Source organism: Cervus elaphus, chromosome 15, assembly GCF_910594005.1.
Source record: "Cervus elaphus chromosome 15, mCerEla1.1, whole genome shotgun sequence".
NCBI lineage: Eukaryota > Metazoa > Chordata > Mammalia > Artiodactyla > Cervidae > Cervus > Cervus elaphus.
The window spans coordinates 8,336,943-8,360,440 of NC_057829.1; the positions used below are offsets into that span (position 1 = coordinate 8,336,943).

Below are 23,498 nucleotides of genomic sequence, written 5' to 3' on the forward strand. Positions count from 1 at the left end.
GTAGACAGACAAGGCTCACTCGCTCCTCTGTGTTTATACGTGAATGGGTCTGTGAAGGCCTGCATCACATAACTAAGCCCTGCCATTGATAACACGGGAAAGCCCTTCTATGCTCTGGTAGGTAATGAAACACAGAGCCCTCCCTTCTGTGACAGGCGTGGAGGCATTTCTTACTGTCCACTGGAACTTTGTAAGGATGGACTAAAGAAATAAGACGTCCATTTGCGCAACAATGAGAAAAAGGCACATCTTCCCTTCCAGGTGGGAAAATCAGCCTTACGGGAGATCAGACTTTTGTTTTCCTTGGCCCTGCCCTGTAGCATGCGGACCTTTGTTTCCCGACCAGGGATTGAACCTGAACCTCCTGTATTAAGAGTGTGGAGTCTCAACCACTGGCCCCTCAGAGAAGCCCCATCCTTATAAATCAGATCAGACCTGCAGTAGAATCAAGCAGGCCCTCACCCTGAAGGACAAGGACTCACGTGCATATGTAGAACCTGGGCAGTCTGGCTCCCCACTGACTTCTGTCACCTCTGCTCCTCTGACTCTTCCCCTCAGGCCCCACCATCACCCCGGAACCACAGCGATGGGAGTGTGATTGACCGCTGGGGGAAGTTCTCCAATGACAGTGGGAAGCTGGGGAGGGACTAGCCCTCTACACCTCCCCCAGATTTCCAGAGATCAATTAGTTGAGCTTAACCCAAAAGTTAGAGCCATACTTATTTTAATTTTGGACAATTACATTTCTGATCAGAGTATGTAAAGTTGAGGCATGCCAACAAGTAGGAAACCCATACAGAGTACTAGGGAGATGACTTAGCCGGCAACACACTGTGACTTTATGTGTACATGTTTTTAGCTTATAAACCAGATATGAGCTGGATTTTTTCCTTTTTTTAATTGAATTGATCTATTGGTGTTCAGTGTGTGATAAAAGACACAGATTTTTGAATAGTGGGAAAAGATTCTTTGAGGAACTGGGATGCTGTCTTCCCAAACAATGGTATTTATTTACTTTCAAAGTGGAATTTAATTTTAATTATTTATAAAGCTGCTTAGTACTTTAGTAAATGTGCCACAGCATGTCTGGTTCAGATAATGTTATCTCAGGAAAAAGCACTGTTCTTTTCAATTCTTAGATATTAAATCTTTGCCATGAATTGTGCTGAGACTGCTGGGAATTTTATGAGAATCATTTGGTTTTCACAGTGGTGATAAATGAGACCTAGCAGGATACTATTGAAAGTTTTACATTTCCAAAAATGTACCTACAGCCGCCACAGGGATGCCCATCTTTCTTTCCTTGGTGAGAAAACGGCTTTCACATAAACTTGTTAAAATCTCAAATATTATTTACAAAAATAACAATGAACACACTTTTTGAGCCTTAACTCAAAATCCTCAGATTCTGCCATGCTTTTCTTTCAGACGTTTGCCACATCCATCGTTTCTACTCCATTGAGCCCATTTCTCGGGAGTGTCATTTTTATCACATCGTATGTCAGGCCAGTGAAATTCTGGGAGAAAAACTACAAGTAAGATCCTAAAATCGTTGCTGACTTGCTTTGCTAAGACTTGAGTTCAGGATGCTCCTCGACCTCTGTCTGTGAGAAGCCCAGGCATCAGGCTTTGTCCTGTGGGGCAGCCCTCGCGACCCCACCCCCACCCCGCACCGGATCGTCCACTCAGCTTCCAGGTTCTGGGCCAAGTCTACTGACGGCAAATTTGCAGTCAGTACCAGTCTAGGTTTCACCGGTTGTGAAGGAAAATGAGTTATCACTCTGCATTCTTTTTTTTTTTTTTAAAAAGCTTTTTACTTTGTGCTGGGGTTTAGCCAATTAACAATTTTGTGATAGTTTCAGGTGAACAACGAAGGGACCAGCTATACATATACATGTATGCATTCTCCAGCAAACTTCCTTCCCATCCAGCTGCCACGTAACATTGAGCAGAGTTCCCTGTGCAATATGGTAGGCCCTTTTCGGTATCCATTTTAAATATAGCAGTCACTGCCCACTCTTAACAGTTGCCCTTGACAGGTTGTCTTAGGAACCATGGTCTAGTCATTGGATGAGATTGCTTCTTGGGGGCTCATCTGCCTTCTGTGGGCCTTTGAAATGTACATGTCATGCCTGTACCAGTGTGCATGCATCACAGCTCAAAGTCAGTACACCATTTTTTTCTGAGCACCTTTGAACTTGTAGAAGATGATGCATGTGCCTTGTCTTGGCTATTTGTACTGGTCAGTCATAAGTTTCCTCAAGCAAACAGTGATGGAGCCAGAACTTTTTTTTTCTTGGTTGTGCCACACGGCATGTGGGATCTTAGTTCCCTGATTAGGGATCAAACCTTTGTCTTCTGCATTGAAAGGCAGAATCTTAACCACTGGAGCACCAGGGAAATCCCGCTAGGGCCATGATTTTGTCCGAAGTGGTGGGGAGTAGTGGTTCTGTGAGTAACTTTTAAGAGCCACTAATGATTTGTGGGGGGAGGACCTGAGAACAGCCAGAGGAGGGGGCAAGATGAGCCGGCCTGTCTCCAGCCGGGTTGTCTCCTTTGCCCTCATTTACAAGCCTTACCTGGGCTGTCCCATCCAAGCCCTAATCCATCTTCTGTAACGTATCTACATTGCCCATGACTCTGCCCGGTGACACAGGTGAGAAAGAAACTGCTTGCCAATGCAAGAGACAGAAGAGACACAGGTTCGATCCCTGGGTTGGGAAGATCCCCTGGAGAAGGAAATGGCAACCCACTCCACTATTTTGCGTGGCGAATCCCTTGGACAGAGGAGCCTGGCAGGCTTCCATAGGGTAGCACAGAGTCAGACACGACTGAAGCGACTTAGCACACTCGCCCTGCCACTTTACAACGCGCCCGAGTGTGTCACAGAGGCCAGAGTTAGGTTAGGAGGTCCGTGCGGCTAGATGGTGTCTGTGAATAGAAACACACATCTTTCTGGGGCAGGCAGTCGGGTGTTATGATGAGAGCCCAGCGCGGGCCGCCAGCCTGCCAGGGCTCACACCGCACCTTCATCATCTGATGCAGGGGACCTCAGTCCTTTCTCTTCTCTTCTGTAAAGTGGAGCCGAAGGAATAAGGCCTACTTCACAGCCTTGTGGGGGAATATGAGTCAATAGTCATAAAGCACCTCGAACACAGGGACTGCCACGTGGGCCTGACTGTCCTGCCTGGAACTCCTGTCCCTCCTGACTGTGCTAACCATCTCTGGGGGCTCCCATTCAGGGGTCCAGGGGAGATCGGACCAAACTGGAGCACCCCAAGGTGAGTGAGTGCTGTGAGACCACCGGGAGGTGGGGAAGGCCGCTCCTGTGTCTGGCAGGTTCCGCAACTTCGAAAAGGTGGGCTGGTTGCTGTGAAGCCATCTTAAAACTTACACGTAAGCCAGAGTCTCCTTTGCATTTGTCTAAATAGAGGCTGGGGCTTCCCAGGTAGCTCAGTGGTGAAAGAATCTCTCTGCAGTACAGGAGATGAAGGACATGTGGGTTCAATCCCAGGGTCAGGAAGATCCCCTGGAGAAGGAAATGGCAACCCACTCCAGTATTCGTGCCTGAAAAATCCCATGGACAGAGGAGCCTGGTGGGCTACAGTCCATTGGCTGGCAAAGAATTGGACATGACTAAGTGAGTATGTATGCAAAGAGATGCTGGGCATATTTACAGAGTCAGAAGGAAAGAAAGCCACCAGCGCTGGCTTCTCTTTAAGCTTCTCAAGGAGAAAACAATTTGGGGGACTTTTGTAGAGCTCAGAAAATCATACTTCCAGAAGGTACAAACACTTGAGAATAAGAAGTATGACAATCTCATAGGCTTTTTAACTATTCAGGAAAGTGCACGATATTTTAGAGGTGATCTTTAACATAAAAGATTTCTTTTTGTCTCCTGTTCTCAGATAAGTTTGAGAACCAGCTTTTGGTAGGGAAGAATTTTGGCCAGGGAAGAATTTGATAAGCAAAAGGCATCCCCTTGAACTGGAGAGGGTGTTGTTCAGTCACTAAGTCATGTCCGATTCTTTGTGACCCCGTGGACTGCAGCACGCCAGGCTCCCCTGTCCTTCACTATCTCCTGGAGTTTGTTCATATTCCTGTCTGTCCATTGAGTCAGTGATGCTATCTAACCATCTCATTCTCTACCCCCCCTTTTTTTTGCCTTCAGTCTTTCCCAGCATCAGGTCTTTCCCAGTGAGACTGTTCTTCGCATTACGTGGCCAAACTATTGGAGCTTCAGCTTTAGCATCAGTCCTTCCTGTGAATATTCAGGGTTGATTTCCTTTAGGATTGACTGGCTTCCCATAGCAAGGAAAGTGGGGAAGTCTTTGTGAGATACTTTTATTGAGGGGAGTCATCCTAACACCTGTGCAGTACAAGTTAAGTATTTTCATATTTAGTTTCCTCACTTCCAAGAGTCAGCCACCCATTCAGGATGATACACTGAGATATGAATTGTGGGTTTGTGAAGGTTACTTAAAAATATGGGCTGCTCGAGTGTTTCCTTATTCAGTCACACGATGAGATGATGATGCTGTGACCCATTCTTTCGCTCAGGGTAGCGCTCTGTTACATTGGGGGGGCTTTGGTTGACTGTCCTGGGCTGAGAAGGGAGCAGCAGGGTCTATTGGTATGTATGAGGACGTCCTGTCTTCATTAGGTCTCCCTGAAGGAGCCAAGTTGGAGAAAATATTCAGTCCAGCTGGTAGGGGGCAGGGAGAGACGCTGATGCAGAAGCCAGCCAGCCAAAAGTCTCTTGTCACCTTGTGTTAAGCCTCAGAATACAGAGCCCAGTGGTCATCTGCTTAAAGGATCAGTGATGGAATTTGGAACAGTGAGAATGGTGGGAACCCAGAAAGGAAATGGCAGGAAATCTCATCTAGATCCCTGCCAGCCCTCTGGAAAGCTCATTCTCTGTATCTGAAACTGTTGGTTTTTATTTCAAGCACTAATGACTCTTCTTATTCTTACTTGTGAGTGTCTCTGTAGCCGGTCCTATTACTTTCTTTTCAGTCTGATGCAGAGAAGCAGTTGTTAGTGTAATTGATTGTTTACTAACTGTCCCAGCTAAGAGATACTCTTCTCTCTGTGTATCAGTGAGCGCAGTCTGCCAGTGGGCCCCAGGGTCGCCAGCCTCACCCTGGGGTGTGATGAAGGGCCCTCATCATCTCCCCACCTGGCTCCCTCTCCCTCTTCACCCCTGCTCCCTCACTTTCCAGTCCTCTGATTTTCCTCCCAGACTTTCTAAAGCTGCCTTTGGTTTCTGTAAGACTCCAGTGAGCCCTGAACCCTAAGGAGCCAGCTTCTTTCTTCTTTTTTTTCTTTTTTGCTGTTCGTGGGATCTTCCATTCCCTACCAGGGATCAAAGCCATGCCCCCTGCATTAGAAGGAAAGAGTCCTAACCACTGGACTTCAGGGAAGTCCCCTGGGACCCTTTTCATTCTCTGTGGAAACAGTAAGTAAGTCACCAGCTACCTGATGACTCCGGCCTGTCAGCTTGCCCCAGCCTGGTCTGTCTTGAGATCCGCAGAATCTGTACCGGAACGCTGCTCCTCGCTGGGGGCCGGTGACAAGCATGTCCTCTGCCCACCTAACTAAGCTGCTCTCCGGTTGATTCCCCAGAAGCAGCACAGGTCACACTGTCCACGAAGTCAGTGGTGGCTCACTGCTGCCTGGCGAGAAGTCCCCCAGAGCCCCGCACTGACGGAAGTGCTCTGCGTCTGCCTCTTCCACTGTGGCGGCCCTCCACACTCGCCGCAGGGCTAATGTGGCTGCAGTTGAAATTCTGTGAGTTTTAATTAATTTAAATGTAAGTAGCTGCATGTGACTAGAGTCTGCTGCATTGGACAGCACGGATGCAGACCCACCTCACCTCAGTCCTTATCTTCCACAGTACTTTTTCATGCATCACATATTCACGTTTTTCATTCCCAGCCCTCCCTCGGCCAGGCTCTTCTCATCCAATGCTCTCCCCTCCCACACACCTCCACTTCCACCCACACAGATTCAAAAGGCAGAGAATCATTCCACCTGCTGAAGAATGAATGGAAGGTTCGGGAAGGACTTTTAGGATGAGAGGTACCGAAGCCATCCCTTTTGGGAAACAAATTTGCTCTGTGGCTGTCGTGAAGTGAACCAAAGACTGGTGTGGACTGATCCTCCTTCCAAGTTTGGACTCCTTCGTTTTCGTCTTTGTGCCCCTGTGTTGGGCATACAGAACAGCTCTGCACACAGTGGGTGTTTTATGACTATTTCTTAACTTAATGAAGTCCAGCAATATTACGTAAAAGAGAAAGGAAATCATAATCTGGATTTCATTTGCCACCAACACAATGTTCACCATTAAACTGTTCTTCACTAATGTCTTTAAAATCTGTCTTGATGAGTTCTGCCTGGTGTCTCCATTTAATTTACAGGCAGTGATGGCAAATGCACTGTAATAATAGTGCCTGATGTTTATAAATCCTCTTATGTTAGAGTACTTTTAAAGAGCTTTAGAAGTACATATTGATATTATGATTTATCATCCTTCTCTTTATATATAAACAACTGCTAAATAACCAAACTTTATCATTAACATGAAGCAAATGTTTAGGCTAGAAAGTATTTGACTCATGGCCCTGGTTGTTTTATCCAGTGTCTCGGTCCTAAAGGAGTTGACTGGTCAGGCAGATTCCCTGGAGGAGAGCATGGTAACCCACTCCAGTACTCTTGCCTGGAAAATCCGATGGACATACGAGCCTGGTGGGCTACAGTCCATAGCGTTGCAAAGAGTCGGACATGACTGAATTGACTTGGCACGTCTTCAGCCCTGAAAAAGGAAAAGTTCTATTCACAATGATTTGATTTTGATACGTCATAAGTCTTCTGTTGTTGTTCAGTCACTAAGTCATGTCCAATTCTTTTTTGACCCCATGGACTATAGCCTGCCAGGCTCCTCTGTCTGTGGAATTTCCCAGGGAATGATACTGGAGTGGGTTGCCATTTCCTTCTCCAGGGGGTCTTCCTGTCCCAGGGATTGAATCCACAGCTCCTGCATTGGCAGGTGGATTCTTTACCACAGGGAAGTTCGAAAAGTCTTCTATAAACTGTTAAATACCGTAGCTATGAGGAGACACATGTGACAGTCACCTGAAGGGCACATGAAACTTCATGGTTGTTATATTTCTATTATATTGTCCAGATTCATTTTAAAATGTTAAATAGTTCTGGACAACATTCTTGTTAACAAGTATACTATAAGCATGTTCATGGGACCACTCTGCTGGCTTAAGATTGGAATCATTCTATATGATTGCTTTACAAAAAAAATCAGCTCTGCATTCCATGCCTTTGCTTGTTGTTATTCAGTTACAGATGTCATGATCTTGTCCCACCCTAATCAGGAAGAAGATAATCATTGTGACTTCATCTTCAGCTCTTCCTGAGATGGTGATGGTACTCAAAAAGACCTTGATTAAAATCCCAGTCCATATGCTCCATTTGGTGTTTGACTTTAGGAAATTATTCAGCCTGTCCCATTCAGTCACTCAGTCGTGTCTGACTCTTTGCAACCCCATGGACTGCATCATGCCAGGCTTCCCTGTCTATCAGCAACTCCCAGAGAATGCTCAAATTCATGTCCATTGAGTTGGTGATATCATCCAACCATTTTATCCTCTGTCATCCCCTTCTCCTCTTGCCTTCAATCTTTCCCAGCATCAGGGTCTTTTCCAGTGAGTCAGTTCTTCTCATCAGATGGCCAAAGTATTGGAGTTTCATCTTCAGCATCAGAGCTTCCAATGAATATTCAGGACTGATTTCCTTTAGGACTGACTGGTTGGATCTCCTTGCAGTCCAAGGGACTCTCAAGATTCTTCTCCAGCACCACAGTTCCAAAGCATCAGTTCTTTGGTGCAAGTTTTCTTTACGGTCCAACTCTCACATCCATACATGACGACTGGAAAAACCGTAGCTTTGACTAGACAGACCTTTGTTGGCAAAATAATGTCTCTGCTTTTCAATATGCTGTCTAGGTTAGTCACAGATTTTCTTCCAAGGAGTAAGCGTCTTTTAATTTCATGGCTGCAGTTACCATCTGCAGTGGTTTGGGAGCCCAGGAAAATAAAGTCTGTCACTGTTTCCATTGTTTCCCCATCTATTTGCCATGAAGTGATGGGACCAGATGCCACAATCTTTGTTTTTTTGAATGTTGAGTTTTAAGCTAGCTTGTTTACTCTCCTCTTTGACTTTCGTCAAGAGATTCTTTAGTTCCTCTTCACTTTCTGCCGTGAGGGTGGTGTCATCTACATATCTGAGGTTATTGATATTTCTCCTGGCAATCTTGATTCCAGCTTGTGCTTCATCCAGCCGGCCATTTCACATGATGTGCTCTGTGTATAAGTTAAATAAGCAGGATGACCATATATAGCCTTGACGTACTCCTTTTCCACTTTGGAACCAGTCCGTTGTTCCATGTCTGGATCTAACTGTTGCTTCTTGGCCTGCTTACAGATTTCTCTGGAAATTATTAGAAGAAATGAAGTAGCCTGCAGAGTCAACAAAATTCAGCCTGTGAGCCTCAGTTAACTCATGTGTAAAATGGGATGACTATCTCTATGTGCCTCCTAAAAGTTGTAAACTCATTTTGCTTTCCTTCTTTGTATTTTTTAAAATTTATTTTTATTTGAAGACTAATTGCTATACAAGCTTTTGTTGTTTTCTGTCAAACAACAATGTGAATCAGCTAGAAGTGTGTATATATATGTTCTCTTCCTCTTGACCTTGTTTTTTTAAAATTTGGCCACATTGCATGGCATTTCAGATATTAGTTCACTTACCAGAGATGGAATCTGGGGTCTTCTGCATTGGATCCATGGAGTCTTAACCACTGGACTGCCAGGGAAGCCCCTTCTTCCTTGTATTTTTATCTGCTGTCATTTAACTTTTAGTTCAGGTAAATCTAGACATGTTTTATGTTTCCTTGCAACCTACCTGAAATCGTTTCTGAAATGGCAGAACAGAACCATAGCAACGCATGAAAGGACACATGTGTAGGCCATGGAGCGTCATATCTACAGTCCCCGTGCTGTGAGATGCTCTGTAAATACTGCTGGTCCTCACCTCCAAACGCTATGGTTATTTTGAGGCCTTAGCCAGTCCCAGAGCCTGAGTTCTGTTCTCTGAGCATCAAAGCTGCCTTAGTGGAAAGAATGAGATCTCCCAAGTGCCATTCTTTTGCGGTTTATCGAACAACAGAATAGAAGATCAAAATATTTCAGCTAGTCTTGGTGAGCTCTCATGGGTCTTACTTTGTTATTCCGCAGCCCTTTCCTGGGTTTGTAACATAGAAGGGACACTAGCTGGACCTTCGGAATTACAGAATCCCCCCTGTACTGTCTGTTCAGAGAGGGAGTCCTCTTGCTCCTCCTCTGGAGCAGACCTTGTATCTCACTCAGCACCCCTGTGAGCGTTGTCAGCCACAGTAGTGGGCTCTCGCTGCACTAGATCTGCTCCTTGTGGCCTTACCCAAATACCCCATACACCTGGATATACCTGCGATCCTGAAGCACACAGCATCCTTGCTCCACCTGTGCCATCCTTTAACAGTTTGAAGGAAGCTTTCCTTCCCTTCTCAGCCCTCAGCTTCAGGCTAAACAGTCCTGTCTGTTCTTGGTGTGAGATGGTCTAGACCTTGAGCATCTCAGCTGCCGTCACCCAGATGTTTACTGAGATTTCCCTGTCCATGCCCTCCATAGCAGATACTTCCAGGTGTCACCTACTCAGTTCACAGTAAAGGGACCTGTTACTTCCTCTAAGTCCTATCTTCTGCTCTCACTTTTGCTTCTTAAAATCTTGTTGTTCAGTCACTAAGTTGTATCTGACTCTTTGCGACCCCATGGACTGCAGCACTCGAGGCTTCCGTCCTTCGCTATCTCCCAAAGTTTGCTCAAACTCATGTCCATTGAGTCGGTGATGTCATCCAACCATCTCATCCTCTGTCGTCCCCTTCTCCTCCTGCCCTCAGTCTTTCCCAGCATCAGGGTCTTTTCCAATGAGTCAGCTCTTCACATCAGGTGGCCAAAGTATTGGAGCTTCAGCATCTTAAAATCTAAACCTCCTCAATTATTTTGCTAAAGTATTGCCAAGCCAAGTCTTCATCATCCCACTCTCATGTGTATATGTTTTACTGAAAGGCAGAAATTTCCATTTCCTCTATCAACTCTCAACTTCTTGGCTTCAACTCAACATTCCAGTCCATACAAATCAATGTGTCCATCATCATTCATCTTCTCCCCAGCCCCTTCACTTGTACTGTCTGCAGATGGGCTTGCCTGTCATCATCTGGGTCTTCATTCATGGTTTGTTAATGATGATGGGCTGGAAAGAGTCATGAATGTCTGACATGGTTAAGGCAGTCAAAAAGAAACTCTTAACTTCACACTTTATTTTCTAATCTTTTCAAAACGAAGGGATTTTGGGGGATATTCTCTTCCTAGCAAGCTGTGGTTTAAGGGTGGTTTATAAGATCTTCGTGTAAAACATTAAGCATCTCAAAAGGCATTTTGTTTTTCTGTTTTACAAACTTTTTGTTTTATATTGGGGTATGCTGCTGCTGCTGCTCTGTCACTTGAGTCCTGTCTGACTCTTTTATGACCCCATGGAATGTAGCCCGCCGGGCTCCTCTGTCCATGGGATTTCCCCGGAAAGAATACTGGAGTGAGTTGCCATGCCCTCCTCCAGGGGATCTTCCCAACCTAGGGACTGAACTCACCTCTCTTGTGTCTCCTTCATTGCAGGCGGGTTCTTTACCACTGAGCCACCGGGGAAGCCGCTGTTGGGATATAGCCGATTAACAAGCAATGTTGTGATAGTTTCAGATGGTCAGTGAAAGGACTCAGTCATACACATACATGCATCCATTTCCCCCAAACCCCCCTCCCCTCCAGGTTGCTGCAAAACGTTGAGCAGAGGTCCATGTGCTGTACAGTAAGTAGGTCCTCACTGGTTATCCATTTTAAATAGAGCACTGTGCGCATGTCCGTTCCAAACTTCCTAACTATCCCTTCCTTCTACCCACCCTCCCTGGTTCATTCTCTAAGTGCATTTTCTAAAGGTCTGCACGTCTGTTTCTTTTTTGTAAGTTCATTTGTATCATTTCTTTTAAGATTTCACATATAAGGAATACGATATTTCACTCAAAAGACATTTTTTAAGTGTAAAGCAGGAAGCTTATATGGCTTATGGGTTAATAGTAAAATGCTGCATTATAATTCAAGTCTGCAGTTCTTCCAGAGAGGGATTTACATATTTCAACTTGTAATGAAGCTACCCCAGAATTTATTTGGATATGTTTTAAAAGGGCTTCCCACATAGCACTAGTGGTAAAGAACCTGCCTGTCAATGTAGGAAACATAAGAGGTGTGGATTTGATTCCCTGGGTCGGGAAGATTCCCTGGATGAGGACTTGGCAACGCACTCCAGCATTCTTGCCTGGAGAATCCCATGGACAGAGGAGCCTGGCGGGCTGTAGTCCATGGGGTTGCAGAGAGATGAACATAACTGAAGCGACTTAGCACGCATGTTTTATAAAGCACTCGGACATAGTTGCTGTGGGGTTAAAGTCCTGAAACTCCCTTATCAGATGCCTTAGGGCTCTGAGAGCTCTTGAATGCATACCTAGGAGTGTGCTGGGCCCTGGATACATACTTCTTAAAGCAGTGGCAATAATGCAGCAGTAGTAGCAGTAATGGGAGTGAGCCTCATCTTTCTGTATTTAGTGACCACCTGCTCACTTTCTCAAATGTATTCATTCCTGTCCTGTCACCCACTTTGGAAGTAGGATTTCATTTTTCTCATTTCACAGATCAGAAAAAGGAAAGTCAGGGCAGTGAAATAACTTGCCCAAGGTCACAGAACAAGTCAGTGGCCAAGCCAAGATATTAACCCAGGCCTGGCCTTATTTCAGGCCCTGTGCATTTCCCATTATGTCATAAAGTTTCTCAAAATGCCTTCCACACCAAAAACAAAAAGCAAACAAACAACAGCAAGAAACCCCAAACTAAAGCCAGTGACTGCCAACTGAAGCATTTGCTCTTGACTTGAGAGGTGCGGTCCCAAGAGCCTGTCTATATGGGAAGGGGGCTGCAGCCGAGCCTGAGATCCCGTGGGCCTCATTCCGGGAAGGCCTTCCCTGGGTCTCCCTTCTCTGAAAGGCCTTCCCTGGGTCCCCAGGGGAGCCCTGTGCGGCCCCGCCCCACGGGGTCAGCCCCGGGCGCTGCAGAGGTCGGTGGCTGTGTCACCTGTCACCTCCACAGAAGCGGATGTGGGGCCCACACCTCTCCTCTGCCCTCAGGCAGGTCCAAACTGACCCGAGTCAGAACACGACTTGCCCAAGTGCGTGCTTGCTCATTTGCTTCAGTCGTGTCTGGCTCTTCGTGACCCCATGGACTGTAGCCCAGTGGGCCCCTCTGTCCATGAGAATGGCCAGGCAAGAATACTGGAGTGGGTTGCCGTGCCCTCCTCCAGGGGATCTCGGCAACCCAGAGATTGAACCCACGTCTCCTGCAGCTCCTACACTGCAAGCGGGTTCTTTACCACTGAGCCACGGGAAAAGCCCGACTTGCCCAAGGCCACTCTTCGGATCATCCTCTGAGTGGTCTCACTGATGACTGGACCACTGGAGCCTCGCAGCTCAGGGGCTTGGAGCCCCGTCCTCAGGCTGCATGAGAGGTGGTGAGTGGCCACCTGGCCAGATCTGGACCATCGCTGAGGGGTTCATCGTTCCCTGTTTCCACGGGGACCTTGTGATGCTCTTGCATCCCTGAGCTGGGCATCTCAGTGATCCTTCTGGAGGCCCTGATCAGGAACTGCAGTTTGCCTGATCCTCAGGAGCCCTGGATCCCACGCAGGAAGGTGAAGGGGCACCCCCTTGGGTATAGCCTGCTGCCTCCAGGACTGCCAGACCAGCAATGGGAGCCTCTCCCACTGGGAGACCCAGAACCACCAATGATGTGAGGCACTGGGGCGCACTGGTTCCAGACCCTGCCAAGTGGGTAGATGTGACTTCAGAGCAGGATTGAAGCCTGAAGGACCCTCAATAGTTCACCTGAGGTCCTGAATAAAAGATCAAGCCCAGAAAGGATGGTTGTTCAGTCGCTCAGTCATCTGACTGTTTGTGACCCCATGGACTGCAGCACACCAGGCTTCCCTGTCTCTTCATTATCTCCCAGAGTTTGCTCAGACTCATGTCTGTTAAGTCGGTGATGCCATCCAACCATCTCATCTTCTGTCGCCCTCTTCTCCTCCTGTCCTCAATCTTTCACTCTTTCCCAGCATCAAGGTCTTTTCCAGTGAATTGGCTCTTCGCATCAAGTGGCCAAAGTATTGAAGCTGCAGCTTTAACATCAGTCCTTTTAATGAATATTCAGGATTGATTTCCTTTAGGATTGACTGGTTTGATTTCCTTGCAGTCCAAGGGACTCTCAAGAGTCTTCTCCAACACCACGGTTCAAAAGCATCAATTCTTCAGTGTGAACCTTCTTTATCCATACACGGCCACTGGCAAAACCATAGCTTTGACTATATGGGCCTTTGTTGGCAAAGTGATGTCTCTGCTTTTTAATATGCTGTCTTATGTTTGTCATACCTTTCTTTCCACGGAGCGTGTCCAACTCTTGTGACCCCCATAGACTGTAGCCTGTCAGGCTCCTCTGTCCATTTCCCAGGCAAGAATACTGAAGTGGGTTGCTGTTGCTATTTCCTTCTCCAGAGGTCCAAGGATCAAGTGTCTTCTAATTTCCCAGAAAGGGAGTCAAACTAATTAATTCAGATGCAATTTTCTTTTTAAACAGGCAATTTGAGAAATTCCTGTCTGCAGCCTTCAGTGCCCTTAGCTTTCTGGAGCCTCCAGTAACTTGATAGGCTTGTGAAAGGAATAAGGACACACCCTCACTTTTATTGGGAGCTAATGATAGGTCTTTGGGAATCCTCTCCCTAGAAGGGATTCAAAGTCTGATGCATATAGACATCTGGGTGTTTTGAGCCATTTAAAAATGCTTGAGAGTCACTTTGAGGTTTCATATGGGTGTCTGTTGATAAATGAGGCGTGTTTTGGGATGAGCATGGTTTAAGCCATGTCTGGGAAGGCAGTACATCCTGGGACTTACAAGGACAGGCAGAGTGGGAAACTGGACTAAGTCTCGAACTTTCCAAAAGTGATAGAAGTGAAGATAAGCCAGCAATAAACATTCGCAGTTACGCGTAATGAACTGGAGGTGTCAAGATGGACTGAAGAGCCAGAGGAGCTCAGAGTTTAGTATCAGTAAATCTCAGCCAGGTTCCTGGGGATACATGAGCTGAGTCTGTGGACATGTGTCCTGACTCATGTTTCATTCCAATTTGTAGAACCTAGTTCTGCATAAATAGTGTCCTGGACTTCAGGCCACAGGTAAGCAAGAAACAGATGAACAAGTGAGACTGTGGCCAAAAAGACAATAGAAAAACAAGGTGTGAAACTCAGAGTCCTGGAGATGGATTGTTTCTGCCTGGTCTGAGTGAGCTCTGGGACTTTGGGGTATGCCAAGCCGGCAGGAGAGGAGAATCCTATTTCCCACTGGACTTGGTGGTGTAGAATGAAAGCTTAATGCTTCTGACAGCCTTTTTGTCCCCATGAGGTGTGAACTGACCTGAAAACACAGCAAACAGGCCGGGCTGAGGAATCAATCAGAAGAATGATTCCTGATGACACCATCCACTCTAGCCCCTGAGTCCAGCTGGGCTCCATTGACCTTTCAGCTATGTGAGTCAACGCGTTTCAGATTTTTCTTAAGCCATTTCCAGTTGAGTTTCCTATCACCTGAAATCTGAACACTCATAATAAAAGCAAGTAATAGCTTTAATCAAAAGGATCTTTCCCTCACCATTTTATTTAGGGGAATGACAGCACAAAGGTAAGATCTTTAGCCCTTAAGTCTGTGAATCTAGTCTAGAATTGCAGGGAAGGGTGGACTGGCAGAAAGGAGTCTGAGCCTTCTCCGATCTCTGTCTGATGCATCCTGTGTCTTATCAGAACTTACACATCTCTTCTCTCTCTTGGATTTTCTCAATCAGAATCCCAGTTTCTGTGTCTGAATGCTGTTATGTCTGAGACACTAAATGATGAACTTGGCCCCATCCGGCTGTTTTGCCAACGGATGAGAAAGCTCGCATACATGTACCCAGGGGTAAGGTTTGATACTTCAAGTGTGGTGATGAGCAATTATGCAAACGAATTCCATAAGGATGATGCTTTTGAGGAACTCCAGAGCGTTGAATTTCTCAAATAGCACAGGTTTGAGCTTATTATTCATTGTGCTGCTGTGCATAATTTTACCCAGAGTCCTGTTCCACCCTGCTGAGCAGTTAGAGAATCTGGAAGGTGCGGAACAGTGAAGTTGACTGGGCGCCTGCGGGAAGGCCTCCACCTGCCCACCTGCTCCCCAGCGTTCTGGTGCTGCTGAGCCGACATATCAAGGGCACCCGGAAGTCAAGGTTACCCAGGAGCAAGGCTGTGTGTCTGAGTCTGCAGGGAGTGTCAGCCTAGCACAGTGTGCAGGCAGAGCCCTTCTCAGGCCTGGCAGCTTTTCCAGCTTTTAGGCATGTGTTGGAGATGGAATTGATTGATTCCAAACAAAGGAAGGCAGAAGTCCCCAGCTTTTGCCTCTCAGACCTTTTTACTGCAGGGCTTGAGTGTTGCTGGCTCACGAGATTTATTGGGCAGATGGAGGTATTTGCACAGTTGAGGGTTCACTCCCCAATGCCAAGAACCCTAAGCCCTTTCAGAGTCTTCTCTGTGATCAGGCAGACATGCTACTGGCCACACTGTCCCAGCAGTTGGCTGAGGGATGGCCGCTCTGACTCCTGGGGGACTTTTGCATTTGAAACTCTAGGTTCAAACTCACTCTTTAACATTGCAGTCATGGGGGGCACGGGCAGAAGGCTCTTTAATTTTGTAAATGTCAACTGAAAAGAAAGCACAGCCAAAAAGTTGAGGATTATGTTTTATTCCAAGGACTTGCTGAAGCCTGCAAGCCCCGGAGACAGCCTCTCAAAAGCTCTGAGGAGCTGCTCAGAAGAGGAGGAATCAGGGTATATAGTTTTGCAACACAGACCAGGTGGTCCCAGAGCATCAAATGATTACTGTTAATTAAAGAAAATCAGCCATATCAAGGAATTTAACACTTTTCTATGTATGGGCAGATGCAAGAGTCTGGGCTCACTGAAATGGTTCCTTTGACACACCTCAGCTATCTGGAGCCAGCAGCCCGAGTTTTCCCATCCTGAGTCCCCTCAGGGCGAACCATTGTTGTTTTTTGTTGTTTACTTGCTAAGTCATGTCCAACTCTTTTGCAATTCCATGGACTGTGGCCCATCAGGTTCCTCTGTCCATGGGATTCTCCAGGCAAGAATACTGGAGTGGGTCGCCATTCCCTTCTCCAGGGGATCTTCCTGACCCAGGGACCAAACCTGCGTTTCCTGCATTGGTAGACGGATTGTCTACCACTGGGCCACGGAAAGCCGCAGGGTGCGTGGTTGGGTGGCTGTAACGCATGGCATGATGGCTGCAGCATCTTTTGTCTGCTGACATGGCAGGCAACATTTATCATAAACAATGCTCTGAGCATACTTCCAAGACTGACTTTAGTCCCTCTTTATTGAAGGCTAAGACCTGTCCCAGACTTCACATATGGTTGCTCTTTCGGAGTTTATGATGCGATTGGCTGATTAATGAAATTAATGCATTATGTGAACATAGGAAGCCATGCTCTTTTTTTCTTGTCACTTTGAAAGCATTCTGCCATCATCACCACTCCGTAGGGTTTATAATGCTCTTTCATGTCTCAGTAACCGCGTTTCTCTCTCTCTCTCTGTAAACACAATTAAGTAGATGAATGCTCCCCATCAAGCTGGTTTATATGAAAAATGACCAATAATGGAAAAATAATCCCATATGTGAGAATTAGTAAAAATCTTACCTGATAAGAATAATGGCAATTTAATGTATTATATTCTTTTTCTGTTTTGTATTGTCTAATTAAGTTACATATTTTGGTGTTTGTGTGGTTGGACCTTAATTTCCTAGAGACTGGGAAAGCTTTGGAGAGGGGAATACTTTGAGGTTTGAGAGAAAGAAAGGAGAGAAAGTTCTTAGTGGATTTTAAAGAACTCTGTATTATTTTTGTTGTTCAGTAGCTAAGTAGTGTCTGATTCTTTGCGATACCATGTACTATAGCATGCCAGGATCCTCTGTCCTCTATTATCTCCTGGAGTTTGCTCAGATTCATGTCCATTGAGTCAGTGATGCTATCTAACCATCTCATCCTCTGTCATCCCCTTCTCCTTTTGCTTTCAGTCTTTCCCAGCATCAGGGTCTTTTCCAGTGAGTCGGCTGTTCTCATCAGGTGGCCAACGTGTTGGAGCTTCTGAACAATACAGCAAGTGTTGTTTGAGTAGAGAATGAAATTTTTTAAAATCTCTAATTTTAAGAGTCATCCACAATGATAGAACAGGAGCTTTCTAGTTAAAGTTATCTGGGACAAAGCCTTCTAAGGAGATTTTCCTCGTTATTGTCAAAGACACCCTGGGGGAAAAGCCGGGGAGGTGGAGGACAATTGGAGGAGGTGAATGATCTCATTTCCTGTTGTCTATAATGCCTGTGCTCTCAGAGCCAGGATTCAATACAATTTTAGTATTTAAAATCAAATTTGAAAAAAACATATTAGGATTTTAAAAGTCCTGTTCTTTTTTTTCCGCATAAAAGAAATCTATACCCAGATGTACTGATGCAGTGATATAAAAACTATTTCCTATTTATCCATTGTCACTCCTGATTCCCTTGGGTAATAGACCTGTTACAAGGTTAAGTGATTCTTTGTTTAGTTTTGCAGTAGGCAGTCAGGAAAAGGGCTCTGTATTTTAGTTTCATATCAAAAGTGCTGTTTTTTAGTTGCCATTTTATGCACTCAGAAAACTGAAGGTCAGAAGAATTATGGGAGTCTTTCTTTTACGTCTCTCAAGTAATTTAATAAATCATAAGCCAAGTTACAAACAGAAATCAGATTTACCAACTTAAAATTTCAGTCTTATTCTTAGGTTCCTGCTTATTGTTTTTGTATAATGTTTACAGGCCAAATTATTTTTCGTAAGGTACACCATCACTGCAAATGCAAGCATGAGAGGTCAAGCCTGCATTGTTATTATTGTTGTTTAGTCAGTAAGTTGCGTCCGACTCTTTGCAACCCCATGGACTGTAGCCCACCAGTCTCCTCTGTCCGTGGAGTTTTCTAGGCAAGGATGCTGGAGCAGGTTGCCATTTCCTACTCCAGAGGATCTTTTCCACCAGAATTGAACCCGAGTCTCCTACATGGCAGGAGAATTCTTTACTGATGAGCTGCCGGAGAAGCCCCACAAGCCTGCATATGACACCTTTATTTATCATTTTAGTCAGTGTAACTGATTTGGCAAGGTGTCTCATGGTGATTATAGAATTAGAAGCACCATTTTCATTGAACCTGGTTTTGTAAGAGGTTTGAAGATTGAGCATGGGTGAGGTAAAATGTTATATAGTAGGAGTGAATGAAATAACAAAGGAAAAATGAAGTCCATCTCAGTGGGAAAAGGAGCTGGTGTGATTTTATTAAGTGCCACGTCCCTTGAGGACAAAACAACACTGTGTCTTAACAGACTTCACGTTTGGAGAGCGTGTCTTCTGGATTTGCTCTCTCTCTTGAATCGAGTGGCTGTGAAAACAGGAGGGTCCGGAGGTAATCCGTCAGGGCTGTGCGTGTCACTGCAGAATCCTGTAATCTCATTGCCAACGGTTGGCATTTCTTTTTTCTGTGTGCTCACCTTGATCCAAATTCTGTACATACCAGTGGTCACTAATAAAGAAATAAATGTGTCTTCATCCCCAGGAGAAATATCATCCAGAACTCTAAATAAAACACTGTCAAATTGGGCCTCTTTTTACCAGGAGGTTATTGTACCCAGAAGTCAAAACCTTAAGTCAATCATGTTACTCTTGGGAAACAAAAGTAGCAGCACCCTGATCATTTAATACTTAGGAATCCCTGATAATCTTTTGCATCTCCATCTATTCAGTTCCCCATTTAGGCCCAACCACATGCAACTAGAATTTTTTATTACTGTTTTGATTAGTTGCATTTGCAGAAACATTTTCATCCCCTAAATATTTATGACTTCCCAGTGAATGAATAGTTGGACTTCGTATCCTGTAGTTGAAATGCTGGAGAGTCTTGGATTTTTCTGACTGAAACAATAGAAGTGATCCTAATTTGCAATGCAAGCAAGTTAAGGTGAGAGATGAGAATCATGCATGAATGCATTATAGTCACAGAATTCAGGCTTGCTACTAGCTATGGGTTTTTTTTTTTAATGTATCACTTTTTTTAAAAAAGTTTTTCATTTTGTATTGGGGTATAACCAATTAACAATGTTGTGATAGTTTCAGGTGAAGAACAAAGGACTCAGCTATACATATACATGTGTATGGAGATGTTTTAAATTAAACTTTTTTTTAAAGCTAAAGTATAAATTCACATGGGATTGAAAGAAATATTAAAAAGAGATCTCCCCATATACCTTTTATTCAGTTTACATGTGTTAACATCTTGCATCACTATCACTGGGATATTGATGTTGGTCCAGTCGAGATATTGACCATCTCTACCCGCACAGAGATCTCTGGTGCTGCCCTTTTATATTCAGAACACACTCTTCCTTTCTGCAGCTCACCGATTCTTAACTCCTATAACCATTGATCTGTTCTCTAACTCTAATTTTGTTATTTCAAGAATTTTATATGAATGGAATGCTACTACAATTAACTTCATGGGATTGGTTGTTTTCACTCAGCTGTAGTTCACTGAAGATTCATACAGATCATGGTATGTCAATAACTGTAATTGCTAAGCGGTATCTCATAGTACGGGCTTCCCTGGTGGTTCAGAAAGTAAAGAATTTGTCTGCAATGCAGGACACCTGGGTTTGATCCCTGGGTTAGGAAGAACCCCTGGAGGATGGCATGGCAACCCTCTCCAGTATTCTTGCCTGGAGAATCCCACGGACAGAGGAGCCTGGCGGGCTACAGTCCATGGGGTCTCAATGAGTCAGACATGACTGAGCGACTAAGTACAGCACAGCACATCTCATAGAATGGAAATGACAGTCTGCTTAGCAACTCACTCATTAAGGGACACCTTCTTTTGGTCCAACTCACATCTGTACATGACTCCTGTACATGACTATAGCTTTGACTATACGGAACTTTGTTGGCAAAATGTTGTCTCTGCTTTTTAATATGCTCTCTAGGTTTGTCATAGCTTTTCTTCCAAGGAGCAATAGTGAAGGACAGGGAAGCCTGGCTTGCTACAATTCATGGAGTTGCAAAGAGTTGGATACAACTTAGTGACTGAACAGCAGAGGGGCATCTGGGTTGCTTCCAGATTTTGGCTTTTATGAATAAAGCTGCTAGGGACATTGGTCTGTGGGGTTTTGGGTGAACATAAGTCTTCATTTCTCTGGCATAACTGTCCAGGAATATAATTGCTAGCTCATATGGTAGTTATGCTCATATGGTTCATATGCTCATTAGACAGCGTATTAAAAAGCAGAGACATCACTTTGCCGACATAAGTCTGTAAAGTCAAGTCTAGGTTTTTCCAATAGTCATGTACTGATGTGAGAGTTGGATCTCAAAGAAGGCTGAGTGCCAGAGAATTGATCCTTTTGAATTATGATGCTGGAAAAGACTCTTGAGTCTCTTGGACTGCAAAGAGATGAAACCAGTCAATCCTAAAGGAAATCAACCCTGAATTTTCATTGGAAGGACTGATGCTGCAGCTGAAGCTCCGATACTTTGGCCACCTGATGTGAAGAACTGACTCATTGGAAAAGACCCTGATGCTGGGAAAGATTGAAGGCAAAAGGAGAAGAGGGTGGCAGAGGATGAGATGGTTGGATGTCATCACCAACTTAATGGACATGAGTTTGAGCAAACTCCAGGAGATAGGGAAGGAATCTGGCATGCTGCAGTTCACAGGGTCGCAGAGTTGGAAACAACTTGGTGACTGAACAACAAAATGGTAATTTTTTAAAAAAGAAACTGCCATACGTTTTTTCAGAGAAGTGATACCATTTACATCCCTACCAGCAATGTGCAATAGATCTAGTTTATGCATATCCTTGGCAGTGTGTTGATATTTTCACAATTTTTTACTTTAGTCATTCTGCTGGGTGTATATAGTGATACCTCATTGTGGTTTTAACCTATGGTTCTCTTACGATTTATGATATTGAACATCTTTTCTGAGTTTATTTGTTGTCAATCTGTCCTCTTCACAGAAGTGTTTGTTCGTGTCTTTGTTCATTTTCTTTTGCATTCTTTGTGAGGGTTTTGTTTGCTTTGGGGTCTCTGTTTTGTCTTCACTGTTAAGTTTGAGAGTGGTTTATAAACACTTGTACTTTGTTGGATACGAGGTTTGAAGATATTTCCCCACAGTCTGTACCTGGTCTTTTTGTCCTTTTGGCAGGGTCTTTTGCAAAGCAAAAGATTTTCAAAAAACATTTTTGACAGGGGCACATGAAACAAATCTCCAGAACAGACCATGTGTCAGGCCATAAAACAAACCTCAGTAAATCTAAAAGGATTGAAATTATATAACATATGTTCTCCAGCTACAATGGAGTGAAATTAGAAATTAACAGCAAGAGGAAATCTAGAAAATTCCCAAAGGTGTACCTTAAACAACCTATGAGTCAAGAAAGAAATTACAAGAGAAAACTAAAAAATATTTTGTGGTGAATGAAAAGGAGAGCACAGTATATTAAAACGTATGGTATTGTCAACTTTAAAAAAGTGCAACATGAAAGTTGCAAGGGAAGTTGTATTGGGGGCAAAATGAGGACTGCAGCCCAGGAGACAGCAGATACCTCTGAGAACTGCTCCAAATATCACAGATTAACACATATATGTGAAATCTAGAATGATGGTACTGATGAACCTGTTTGTGGGAGAGCAGTGAAGACACAGGTATAGAGAACAGACTTCTGGACATGGTGGGAGGAGAGGGTGGGATGAGCTCAGAGAGTAACACTGAAACATTTACATTACCATATGTAAAATAGATAGTGGGAATTTGCTGTAGGACACCAGGAGCTCAAACCACTGCTCTGTGACAACCTAGAGGGGTGGGGGGAGGCGAGAAGGAAGCTCAAGAGGGAGGGACATACGTATACCTATGGCTGGTTCATGGTGACGTGTGGCAGAGACAAACACAATATTGTAAAGCAATTATCCTCCAATTAAAATAAGAAATTTTTTTTAATGTAGTGGAGAAGGACAGTATATATGTGATTTTGGTGAAGGAAGTGTACATACAATCAAGCATACAAGCACATGTTTTTTCAGAAGCTTCCTTTTTTTTTTTCACATGGAACTTTTTTTTTTTCCATTTATTTTTATTAGTTGGAGGATAATTACTTTACAGTATTGTAGTGGGTTTTGCCATACACTGACATGACTCAGCCATGGATTTACATGTGTTCCCCATCCTGAACCCCCCTCCCACCTCCCTCCCCATCCCCTCCCTCTGGGTCATCCCAGCGCACCAGCTCTGAGCACTTGTCTCATGCATCCAACCTGGGCTGGCGATCTGTTTCACGCTTGATAATATACATGTTTCGATGCTGTTCTCTCAGATCATCCCACCCTCGCCTTCTCCCATAGAGTCCAAAAGTCTGTTCTATACATCTGTGTCTCTTTTTCTGTCTTGCATCTAGGGTTATCATTACCATCTATGAGAAACAGCCATCCCATGAAGGATTGCAGTGCTTTTCTAGATATGAGGAGACCAAGAATTGGGCTCATAAAATCAGCTCCTAAATATATCTAACTATCTGAAGACCCGTCCTGCCAGTTTTATTCCCCAAGATCACAGAGTGCCTCATCTCTGTTCTCCACCTGGAAGGCCTCTCAGGGGGTGTTGAAGGTCAGCAGCTGCAGCAGCACGTGATTTAATCCTAGTAGAGGTAGATGTGCTTCGCTGCTCAGTCGTGTTTGACTCTTTGCGACCCCATGGACTGTAGCCCTCCAGGCAAGTGCCCATGGTGAGTGCCAATTTGTAGTTGACAATATGTAGCAAAAGCATTGCTCAGAGAGAAATTCATAGCTATGAATGCCTAAATTAAAAAAAAAAAAAGAAAAATCTCAAATCAATAAGCTAGTCTTCCATGTTAAGAAACTAGAAAAAAAAAGGAGCCAACTAAACCAAAGTAAGCAGACAGAACAAAATAATACAAATTAAAATGATGAGAAATGAAATAGAGGATAGGAAAACAATAGAAAGAATAAATTACACCAAAAATTGATTTGTTGAAAAGATTGACAAAATTGACAAACCTTTACCAAGAATGACCAAGAAAAAGAGACTGAAATTACTAAAATCACAGTTAAAAGT

General features: G+C 44.4%; 1 protein-coding gene across 3 annotated transcripts in view; it reads left to right on the forward strand.

Moving 5' to 3' along the window:
* The window catches only part of PCNX2 (pecanex 2), a 301,990-nt gene that overhangs the window by 202,254 nt on the left and 76,238 nt on the right, over positions 1 to 23,498 (forward strand). For all 3 annotated transcript variants that reach the window (XM_043925987.1, XM_043925989.1, XM_043925988.1), the window contains one exon: positions 1,406 to 1,535. In XM_043925987.1, the coding sequence (XP_043781922.1) occupies positions 1,406 to 1,535 (130 nt within the window). The remainder of the gene's footprint in view (positions 1 to 1,405; positions 1,536 to 23,498) is intronic.